The following is a 12,374-nucleotide window of genomic DNA, read 5'->3' as shown; positions in this document are numbered from 1 at the left end:
GAAAAACCGATTCAAACCGAACCATGAACACCCCTACGTGCAAGTATATAGTTTTCAGGTAAAAGTTTACATTTTACAAAATTCAATGTTCATTGCAGAAAACTAGAGAAGGTGTACATCTAATATAGGTAACCCAGAGGGATGTCCCTGTAAATTACTCAAAATTTCAATGTTTCTATCAATTAATTAAAAGAATTTGTAGTAGGAAGATGACATCAAACACAATGACTAACCAGTGTTTCCTCACGACATTTGTAATAAGCTTTCTCGATCACCTAAATTTTATTAAACTTTAGTTGATTGGGATCGGTTGGTACGCGGACTAAATTATTCTGGGGTTATAGTCCTAAGATTATAATCTCTAGACAAATGTATACCACATGTGAGGTGGTATAAAATAATACCAAATTTGATGGGTTAAGGTAGAATAAGATGTGATATCAAGGATTAAATATGGGATTAAATTTATACTATATTAAGTTTATACCGTCAACAAAACATAGTATAAATAAGCAACTGTTTGTTCATATTTATTTGCCCGAATAGTTGCACGGAATTATATTCTCACCCCATCCTCACGGAATTTCATCTGGACACCTAAATACAAGGGCAGATTTATGACTATAGGTACGAGTTCCATTGAATCCATAATTTTCTAAGCGAAACATAAATTTATGTATAAAACTTCATTAAAATTATAATAAATAGTAGACATGAACCTATTACTTTAAAAATATAATGAGTTCAATGCTAGAAACCAATAAAGTTTAAATCATAGAACCTGAAAATGTTCTAAACTAGTGTGTTAGATGAGTGGCCAACTCAGTTGACTAATAAAAAATTCCATCCTCTTGCAAAAATTTCATGTTTCGAAAATATACTTCTATCAGAATATACTCATAGAACATAATTATATCTCAAACCTGAGAAAGGGTTTCGAGATCAAGTTCCAAATTGCACCAAAATGTAGCTAAATCCTTGATTATGTCATGGTACAGGTTTCTTCAAAGTGGATATGGAAATGTAGTCTGCTGACCAAGACATACACAAATACATTAAACAGACATAAAATGAATCTGTATATGGCAATCCTACAAAGTATCCGAAACCATAATTTTCAACAAGATCAGACTACATCGATCTCCAGTCTCGAGACAACTCATGTGCTAGAACACAATTTTCTGACATTTGAAGAACAGGTGTAGTCAATCAGCCAATGCACAAGTCTCAGCAACACCATTCTACTTCATTGCTTTGCTGAGTTATCGAGCTCTTGTTTTAACAAATTTGGTTCTTGAAGCTTTCTTCTCCAGTTTCTCTCTCTTTTTTCTGGTCTTTTCGTCCTCTTCAGCATCCTGAATAATCAAGAGAAACATTAGGGCCTTAGGCCACTTAGTTAAGGAATTGTTAATCTATCACAATTTGGTTCCATATTCTTAACACGAACCTCTGAACCTTGAGGTAAAAATCCTTTGATAAATCCAGAGAGCTTGTACGCTGCGAATGCAGGTATCTGGAAAGGGAAACGGTAATTTAGTGCACGTCAGCCAAATAACTTAAAAATCTCATTAGTTATCTGTCCCTGTAACCATTACTAAACATGAATAAAGCATTACTCTTACAGGATATCTTCATTGCAATAACAGAATTCCATTATCACCCCTCAAAAACAGAGAATAGGGAAAGAATGATCATTCAAAGTAAACGAAAAAGAGAGGTGCAATTTGGCCAGACCGCTTTCGCATTCTGAGGAACTTGTTAACCATTTCTTTTTTCCTTTAGGATAACACTAGCATCCCAGCCAACTTCTGTGCACCTCAACTAAACCACACACATCCACAGGGCAGCCTGCTATAGCCCACAAGCAGCTGGGCAATCTGCCCAATGGGGGTTGGTGCAGATCGGTGCACGCTGATGATGCTGGGATTGGGATCCGAACCTGGGATCTACAGGTTACTCTCGATGCTTTAAACACTAAGGTATCCCCTTGGAATAACTTATTGGCAATTTTAAAAAAAGGGTAGAAAACCAAATGCCTAAAACAAGCTAGCATGACCACCTTTGTTGCTATACCATTTAGCACTCTGCAGATTGACAAGACAACCACAATGACATCAACAACTAACTTCAGTCCCAAACAACTACAAATGACATCATTGCACCTTTTTCTGTTTGGATGTGCGTGTCAAAGCCAGAGTACATTTCACCAGCACTAAATTGTGGATAAATGATAGGAGGTCTAACAGTCCTAGGAACAAAAGGCCGAAAGAAGAAGAGTACTTGGGTCCTTGGAATAGAAAGCCTATTAATTAAGCCAATATCTCATTTTTTAATAGAGGGCTCTAAATTTTAATTAGAGTGGGATAAACTTAATTGAAACATGTGCAACTTCTAAAATCTCCAAAAGTATGGTCAAGCATGTCAGAAAACAGTTCCTTCTCTAATATGGGAAACAGAATTGATAAATTAAGAGAACTAGTGCCCTTCATACCAGGGAATTTGCTAGATTGAGTTAGTAATTTCCTTGACAGCAAAAACACCCTAAAAGAAAAACATCTTCAGCTTCGCCTTAAAGAAAAAATATCTGCAAGAACTTCAGAAGACTAAACTAGAAAAGGGTAAATTTGGCGATGCCATGAAGACATCTACTTTGCCACAATGTAAAGGACAAAGAATACTGCAGGATGTTAAGATGTTTTAGCTTTTGGAGAAAAACTCTTTGTATCTCTGTTCTCCTTCCTCTTTTCCCCTCTCCTCAAATGCACTAGAATGTGAGCTCTCTCTCCCTCTCATCTTATAATTTTATTTTTTGTTTTTCTTTTGGACTGATAAGTAAGGTTATCATTGGATATTAAGACAAGAATTGCTCTGTCAAGCGCCATCACATGACATAAAATTGGGTGAAGGCAGGCTTCATTTCTGTAGAAGAATTTCTCAAATTCATTGACTGAAAAAGAAAGAGAATAAAAGCAGGCACCATCACAAGACATAAAATTGGGCGGAGGTGGGCTCTTATTCTGTAAAAGAATTTCTCAAATTCATTGACTGAAAAAGAAAGAAAGCACAAAATTATTGCCTTGAGATTTCAGCAACGCAAAATCATAACATGTATATAGTGATAACTTTCAACTTTACTAATGGAAATAATGTTTCAAACCCATGCAAAGCTCCTCTGGAACACAACAAAATCTACTCTAAATTTATACTAATTCCTGACCAAATACATGGAATAATGACTGGAAACTCAACTTATTTTCTTCTTTCCTAAGGTGCGTCTTTTCACTCACAAATCAACCAATGAGTTATCCACACGTCCTTGCATCCATGAAAGATCCAAAAGTAGGATGTTCTTCAAACGTAGTCAATAAAACCTTATTGTGATGGCTAGATAAACTATAGATCATACCAACGATAAGACAACAGGAATAACATCTTACCAAATTTTTATGTTAATTGAATTTAGCAGCAATGGATATGGATATTTCCTACTGATTATAAGCTCTGATCCATTCTCAAAATGCATAACGTTGACTGTGACATGTAACTAATGCATGGATAAAGGTATAAAAATAAACTTACCACCAGATATGTGTACCAGAACTTGTCAGAGATGATAGAAGCCAACTGCACGAAACATGTAATGTAGATTACATCATGTAAATATCTGCAAACAAGATTCATCACAAAGTAAGATTTTATATATATATTTACAAACAAAATGGAGCAGGAGATAATCAAGTTACCAGAAAGCCAATGCTTTGACTAGGAATATAATATCAGCAAAACTGAGCATATTAAAAGCAACATTTACAGCTTGAAATCAAGTTCAAAGCTCAGAATCCAACAACTAGTCTCTCTATAAAAAAGATAGTGATTATTGCATTAGTAGTTAAAATTTAATATGCCCCCAAAACATTATACAAGGAAATTGATGTGTAATGGGCATCATAGCTCAATTTTTTTACAGCTTGGTTGGATGGCTGTTATGTATTATTTTAAAATATATCGTATCATATTGTATTGTACTGTTATTATTTTGATATATATAATGTTTGGATAGATCGTATTGTTTATCGTCGTTTCGTGATGTTATGCAACAATATGACGAATAAACTTGCAATAATACAAATAAAAAAAAAGGTAGGGTACGAGGTAAAATTATTAATAAAAAGGTAGGGTAAATGATAAAATAAGATTATTTAATAATAAGGGAGGACAAGATGAGAGGGAAAAAAAACGGTAACGATGCAACCACACCAAATATGTCGTTACATAAAGTGACACTTTTCGTTGTTACATAACGACAAATTTAACGATACGATACAATAAAATTTAAGTAATAATCAAAACAAACATAACGATACAATACAACCGGTAACAACCATCCAAACAAACTGTTAATAACCAAGGCCGATATTTTATCAAACTCAAGTTAAAACAGCTCAAAAAACATAAAAAACTCAAAACCTCAAAAAATAAAACAATGAAAATGAATTGGGAATGAAGCTACACATTACCCACAAATACCACCAGTACTCATATCATATCCACCATCAAAGAGCTCTCCATCATCACCATAACTTGGTTTTGACATTGAATCTAATTGTTTGTATGGTAAAGCATAAGCCAAAGAAGTCAACAATAATCCTACTATATGCTTCCATGTGAAACTTGAATGGAAAATTCCAGCTCTCACCAATAAATAAATTACCTATACACAAAATAAAATTGAATAAATAAACAAATAAATAAAAAAATCATTTTAATTGAAAAAATGAGGAGAAATTTACGTTGCAAGCAAGGATGATTTGAAAGAGTTTCTTCATATGACGAGCGTTTTCTTCCTTTCGCTTCTTTGCTCCTTGATTCGCCATTTTAGGATTCTTCTAAACGATGTCGTATTCTGATCTAGGAGCCAAATTAAAGCCCTAATGTTGGAAGAATTGAATTGTAAGAAATTGAATTAGAAGAGATGAGAAGAGCGAAGGAGGAGGAGAAGGAAGATAACACGATTTTAATTTATTAAGTTCTGTTTGGATAAGCGGAGATTACTATTTCTTGAGCCCAACTTCATTCGCGAAGCCCAATCTAGAGAGTCCAAGCCCAAATTGTTTTAGAGTCCAGTTAGTCATAAGATGAAGGGATCTTTACACAAATAGCCGGTCATATTCATTATTTACTTTTTCTCGCCATATACATAGTTTATACATTGATTATACATAATTATGCATGTATTATATCTTCATCGATTATTTTTAATTTGGTTGGGTGGGCGATTTCCTGAGCCGATGGTCTATTGGAAACAATCTCTCTATCTTCACAAGGTAGAGGTAAGGTTTGCGTACACACTACCTTCCTCAGACCCCACAGTGTGGGATAATACTGGGTATGTTGTTGTTGTTGATAGTAGTGATTGGGTGGACGACTATTTGGGTTAATTCTTCTAAGATGAATGGTTGGAATTTGGCCTTTGATGTCCCCAAGGGAAAAGCCCAATTGTTATGACCTTATGGGAACACAATTTAAACGAAACATTGAACACCATAGTTCTTCAATATTCTCCAACGTGACATATCTTGGCGGAATATCTCTATTTTTTATGGTTTAGTGAAAGCCCTGATTTTTTTTACTTGAACATCATAATTCTTTAATATTTAAAGCTTGAAAATCTTATTTGGTGGTGGAAAGTAGAAGGTTAATGAATCATTGTTGTTAAAATCGTTTGAATGTTAATAATTTATACTTTAAATTTTTAGTTCAAATACCTTTACTGTAAAAAGCTCAAAACTTCATTTGTTGGACCTTAGAAAGTAGTAAAAAAGACAAAGTAGATCTTCTTGATTTGGTGTTATTTGGCTAAATTGGTGATTAAGGATTGTTTGTGTTGGTATTTGAAAGCTTTATTTTAAATTTGAGATCATTTGGAGCGAATTTAGGGTGGTTTAATTGAAATTAAAGTTACAAATATGAAGAACTCTTTGTTAAAATAACACAAAAAAAGTTATAACAATCGGGCAGACTTCGGTGAACAACTTAACAGATAGGTTGAGCAAATATAGCATAAACTCTACCAAACCGGTAAGAAATCCCTGAAGAACAAAATCATGCCAACCTGGTAGATTATGATGAACAGCTTAACAAATAGATAGATTAACTATAGCATAAAATCTACCAATCCAATAGAAAAACTTTGAAGAGCAATAATTATGTGCGGATCTATTTTTTAAATACCACGATTTTGAAGACATTCGGCTAAAATCAGCCCCTTATGGAGTCATTCTTGTCAATCGTCCAAACTATTTGTGGCTTCTTCTCACATATAGTAGAACGAGTTAGAATATGCAGTATGCGACCAATTGAGTTTTTCTAATGAAAATGGTTGCTCGACTTTCTCGGCTTGGTATTCTGGATCTCGTGTTCATGATATCTATATTTAATTATGTTCAAAATATACGGTCAAATCATGGTCGCTCGTTTGGTATAGGATAAGGGATAATTAACCCCAAGATTAAATTTGAGATAAATTTAACCCATATTTAATTCGAGAATTAGTTATTCCGGGATTGTAATGTTATTTTTATCTCTATGAAAGAGTGATATAATAATTTCAGTATAATTAATCTCGGAATAACTGATCATAAAATAATTTGTTTTTCAACCAAACGATACTAGTGGTTCTTCTAGCCCTATTGACGAAGGACAACATTTGCATCTATTAGAACATAAGAGGGCAGGATAAAGTGAAAATAATGGTATTTGAACTGGGGCTGGCTAAGCTCTCACTTCTTTTATTAAGGGTCGTATTAAATCATTAATTTATATCATAATCAAGTTTATTATCACATTTATAAGTTTAATTTAACATATGATACGGGGAATCGCATTAGGACTTTTTGTGGCCCCTCGACCAGAAAATGCAGTTAAATCTCAAACAAGACCTAACATCGGTATTTTGTTGATAATATTAGTCGATTGTTAGTACATTTCCTTTACAAAGGATAAGAACTTTGGGAATGTCAATTTCAAAGTTCTTATCATTACATTTGAATATATCCTCTTCTTGCTTTTCATTTTGTGGTTACTAGTGATGGAACAAATTCTTGGAAATTTCACTTTACATTTTTTTGATATTTTAAGTTGTCAATTATCATCACGTCCGATTTTACCGCCCCATTAAAAACTGGCGAGGTGATTACTATTGTTCCTTCAGTCGTTTTTGATGAGCCGACAAAATTTTAGGTGATCAGAGTCTGGTGGTCCGGACCCACATAGATGACGTGGGCAATAATACACGAATATCTGCGAATCGGGCGGAATTCCAATTTTATGGCTCTAACACGCCGAAAAACGAGAAACGATCGTGGCAATGCGATAACTATTGTTTGTTAGGTCATTTTTGATGGGCTGGCAAAATTTTAGGTGATCGGGGTCCATCACCCGGGCCCATGCAGATGGCATGGGCTATAACACACTAAAATCTGGGAATCAGACGAAATTCTAGTTTTATGACCCTAAAAAATTAAAAAACGAGGAACGGTCATGGCGATGTGATGACTATTGTTCCTTAGGTCATTTTTGATGGGTCGGCAAAAATTTTAGGCGATCAGGGTTCGGTCATCTGGGCCCATACAGATGGCGTGGGCTATAGCGCACAAAAATCTGGAAATCGGACGGAATTCTAGTTTCATGACCCTAAAACGCCAAAACACGAGGACCGCTCATGGTGAGGCGATGACTATTGTTCCTTAGGTCATATTTACGGGCTGAAAAAATATTAGGAGATCAGGGTCCGATCGTCCGGGGCCATACATATGGCGTGGGTTATAGCACTGAAAATCTGGGAATCAGGCGAAATTCCAATTTTATTATCCTAAAACGCCAAAAATCGAGGAACGATCATGGCGAGGCGATGACTATTGTTTCTTAGGTCATTTTTGATGAGCCAACAAAATTTTAGGTGATCGGGTTTCGGTCGCCCAGGCCCATGCAAATGGCGTGGTCTATAACACCCGAAAATATGGGAATCAGGCGAAATTCAAGTTTTATGGCCCTAAAACGCCAAAAAACGAGGGTGATGCGTTGACTATTATTTCTTAGGTTATTTTTTATGTACATGCAAAATTTTAGGCGATCGAGGTCTAGTCGCTCGGGCCCGTGTAAATGGTATGTCCTATATAACACACGAAAATTTAGGAATCGAGAGGAATTTCAGTTTTATGGCCCTAAAACGCCAAAAAATGAGTGATCATGGCGAGTCGATGGCTATTGTTCCTTATGTTGATTTTATGGTCTAATAAAATTTAAGGCGATCGGGGTCCGGTCGCTGGAGTCCATGCAAATGGCATGGGCTATAATACACGAAAATCTTGGAATCGAGTGTATTCCAATTTTATGGGCCTAAAACACTAAAAATGAGGAACGATCATGGAGAGGCGATGCCTATTGTTCCTTGGGTAATTTTTTATAGGCCGACAAAATATTAGGTGATCAGGGTTCGGTTGCCCGGACTCATGCAGATGGCATGGGCTATAGCACTCGAAAATCTAAGAATCGCGTGAAATTCAAGTTTTATGGCCCTAAAACGCCAGAAAACGAGGAACGGTCATGGCGAGACAATGACTATTGTTCCCTAGGTCGTTTTTTTATGAGCCGACAAAATTTTAGTTGATCGGGGTCCGGTCTCCCGGGACCATGCAAATGGCATAGGGTATAGCATATGAAAATCTGGGAATCGGCAGAATTCCAATTTTATAGCCCTAAAATGCCAAAAAACGAGGAACGATCATGGAGAGGCATTGACTATTGTTTCTTAGGTCATTTTTGATGGACCGACAAAATTTTAGGCGATCCGAATTTAGTCACCTGGGCCCATGCGGATGGCGTGGTCTATAGTTATAGCATACGAAAATCTAGAAATCGGGAAAAATTTCAGTTTTATGGCTCTAAAATACCAAAAAATGAGGAACGATAATGGCGAGGAGATGACTATTGTTCCTTCTGTTATTTTTGATGGGCCGACAAAATTTTAGGCTATCGGTGTCTGGTCGCCCGAGCCCATAAAGATGGCGTGGGTTATAGCACACGAAAATCTAGGAATTAGGCGTAATTCTAGTTTTATGGCCCTAAAAGCTAAAAACGAAGAATGGTCATGGCGAGGCAATGACTATTGTTCCTTTGGTCGTTTTTGATGGGCCGACAAAATTTTAGGCGATCGGGGTCCGGTTGCCCGAGCCCAGGTAGATGGCTTGGGCTATAGCACGCGAAAACCTAAGAATCGGGCGAAATTCCAGCTTTATGGCCCTAAAATGCCAAAAAAAATCTAGCTTTGGTATTAGTCACCTGGCGATTTTCTATGGACCTACGAAAATTTAGTCCAATTAGAGTCCGTAAAAAAATTTACAAAATCATCATGTATTAATACAAGCAAAAAAATGGATATAATTAAAAATTCGTGTTGCATCAACTCAAAAGACCAAAAAGCAATCTCGAAGGTCAAAGCGAAGCAATGAGTATTGGTCACTAGGTCATTTTCTATGAATCTACAAAATTTTAGGCAATTCGTAATCTGTCGATTTTTTTTTACTAAATCAGCATGTACTAATACACACGAAAAAAGTGGATATAATCACAAATTCGTATTGCATGATCCCAAACACCAAAAAATAAGTCTGAAAGTCACGACAAAGGGAAGAGTATTGGTCGCTAGGTAGCTTCCTTTGGATCTACAAAACTTTGGCAGATCGGAGTACGTCAATGAAATTTTACAAAATCAGCATGTACTAATACATATGAAAAAGAGGACATCATTACAAATTCGTATTGTATGACCGTAAAATATCAAAAAAGAAACTAGAAAGTCATGGCGAAACAATGAGTGTCACTAGGCCATTTCCAATAGATCTACGAAATTTCAGGCCAATCGGAGTATGCCAATTTTTTTTACAAAATCAACATGTATTAATTCACATAAAAGGTGTATATAATCATAAATTCATATTGCATGATCCCTGAATGCCATAAAATAAACCCGCATATTATGGCGAAACAATGCATATTGATCACTAGCTGTTTCCTATGGGCCTACAGAAATTTAGGCCAGTCGAAGTCCATCATTTATTTTTACAAAACCATCATATACTAATACAAATGAAAAGTGGATATAATCAAAAATTTATGTTGCATGAACTAAAAACATCAAAAGCACACTTGAAAGGCATAGCGAAACAATGAGTATTGGTCACTAGGCCGTTTCCTATGGACCTAAAAAAAATTCAGGCCAATCATGGTCTGTCGAATTTTTTAAAAAACAATCAGCTCGTACTAATACGCACGAGAAAAGTGGATATAATCACTAACTCAACACGATATCTAATTTTTCGTGTGCCAATGTCCACACCATCTTCATGAATTCAGGCGACGGCTCTGAATCGCATAAACTTTTGTAGGCCCATCAGAAACGACGTAATGAACCATTGTCATTGGTTCTCCATGACCGTTACTCATTTTTAGCGTTTTTTGGACCATAAAATATCACTGCAATATGGTTTCCGATTTTTTGAATGCTAATGTCTATACCATTTTCATGAATTCAAGCGACCGACCTCGAATCGCCTAAAATTTTATGGGCCCATAAAAAATGGCCTAATGAACCATTGCCAGTGCTTCTCCATGGCCATTCCTCGTTTTTGGTATTTTAAGGCAATAAAACAGGAATTCAGCACGATTACCGATTTTCACGGGCTAATGTCATGTCTTCTTAATGAATTCAAGAGACCGGTCCCGAATCGCCTAAAATTTTATGGTCACATCAGAAACAACCTAATGAACATTAATCATTGCTTCTCCATGATCGTTCCTTATTTTTTGGTATTTTAGGGCCACAAAATAAGAATTCAGCAAGATTTCTAATTTTTCGTGTGCTAATGTCAACATCATCTTCATGAATTCGGGCGACCGACCCTCAATCGCCTAAAATTTTGTGAGCCCATTAGAAACAACCTGATGAACCATAGTCATTGTATGTCCATGACTGTTCCTTATTTTATGCATTTTAAGGCCATAAAACAGGAATTCAACACAATTTCTGATTTTGTGTGTGCTAATTTTCACGCCATCTTCATGAACTCGGGCGACCGACCTTGAATCGCCTAAATATTTTTGGGATCATAAAAAATGACCTAATGAACAATAGACATTGCCTCACCATGACTGTTCCTCGTTTTGGCATTTTAAGGCCATAAAACGGGAATTCAACAGATTTTTAATTTTTCGTATGCTAATGTCCACGCCATCTTCATGAATTCGGGCGAACGACGCCGAATTGCCTAAATTTGTAGGTCCATCAAAAGAGATCTAATAAACATTAGTCATTGCTTCTCCATGACCGTTTCTCTCTTTTTGGCCTTTTGGGCAATAAAACAGGAATTCAACAAGCTTTCTGATTTTGCGTATGCTAATATCTGTGCCATCTTCATGAATTCGGGCAATCGGCCCTGAATCGCCTAAAATTTTATGGACCCATAAGAAATGACCTAAGTAATAATAGCCATCACCTCGTCATGACCGTTCCTCATTTTTTGGTATTGTAGGGCCATAAAACTGGAATTCCGTCCCATTCCTAGATTTTCATGTGCTAGTCCACGCCATCTACCTGGGCCTGAACAACCAGACCTTGATCGCCTTAAATTTTTTTGGTCCATCAAAACAACGTAATGAACAATAGTCATCGCCTCGCCATGATCGTTCCTCGTTTTTTGACGTTTTATGGCCATAAAACTAGAATTTCTCTCGATTCTCAGATTTTCGTATGCTATAGCCCACGACATCTGCATGGGCCCAGGCGACTAGACCATAATCAACTAAAATATTGTCGGCTCATCAATAACTACCTAAGAAAAAATAGTCAACATCTCGCCATGACCGTTATTTATTTTTTGGCATTTTAGGGCTATAAAACTGAAATTCGCCACATTCTCAGATTTACGTGTGTTGTCATCTGCATGGGCCAGGGCAACCTGACCCCGATCACCTAAAATTTTATCGGCTCATCAAAAACGACCTAAGGAGCAATAGTCATCACCTCGCCATGACCATTCCTTATTTTTTGGCCTTTTAGAGCCAGAAAATTGGAATTCCGCCCGATTCTCAAATTATCTGTGCCCATCGAAGCTATCTAATGAACAATAGTCATTGTCTCGCCATGACCGTTCCTCATTTTTTTGTATTTTAGGGCCACAAAACTGGAATTCCGCTTGATTCCCAGATTTTCGTGTGCTATAGCCCACGCCATCTGCATGGGCCCAAGAGACCGGACCCCAATCACCTAAAATAATTTCCAGCCATAAAAAATGACCTAAGGAGTAATAGTCATTACC

At 36.4% G+C, this 12,374-nt stretch overlaps 1 protein-coding gene across 1 annotated transcript; it reads right to left on the bottom strand.

Moving 5' to 3' along the window:
• Positions 1 to 954: 954 nt before the first annotated feature.
• On the bottom strand, positions 955 to 5,021 carry LOC104091814 (uncharacterized). The gene is made up of 5 exons (XM_009597237.4): positions 4,791 to 5,021; positions 4,518 to 4,711; positions 3,580 to 3,664; positions 1,448 to 1,513; positions 955 to 1,355 (listed from the first exon to the last, which is right to left on the bottom strand). The coding sequence occupies exons 1-5, from the start codon at positions 4,872 to 4,874 to the stop codon at positions 1,263 to 1,265; spliced, it is 522 nt and encodes a 173-aa protein (XP_009595532.1). The 5' UTR covers positions 4,875 to 5,021; the 3' UTR covers positions 955 to 1,262.
• Positions 5,022 to 12,374: the final 7,353 nt, after the last annotated feature.

This window comes from Nicotiana tomentosiformis, chromosome 11 (genome assembly GCF_000390325.3).
Source record: "Nicotiana tomentosiformis chromosome 11, ASM39032v3, whole genome shotgun sequence".
Classification (NCBI taxonomy): Eukaryota; Viridiplantae; Streptophyta; class Magnoliopsida; order Solanales; family Solanaceae; genus Nicotiana; species Nicotiana tomentosiformis.
Note: the sequence above shows the minus strand (reverse complement) of the source record. Positions and strands in the feature narration are given on the sequence as shown.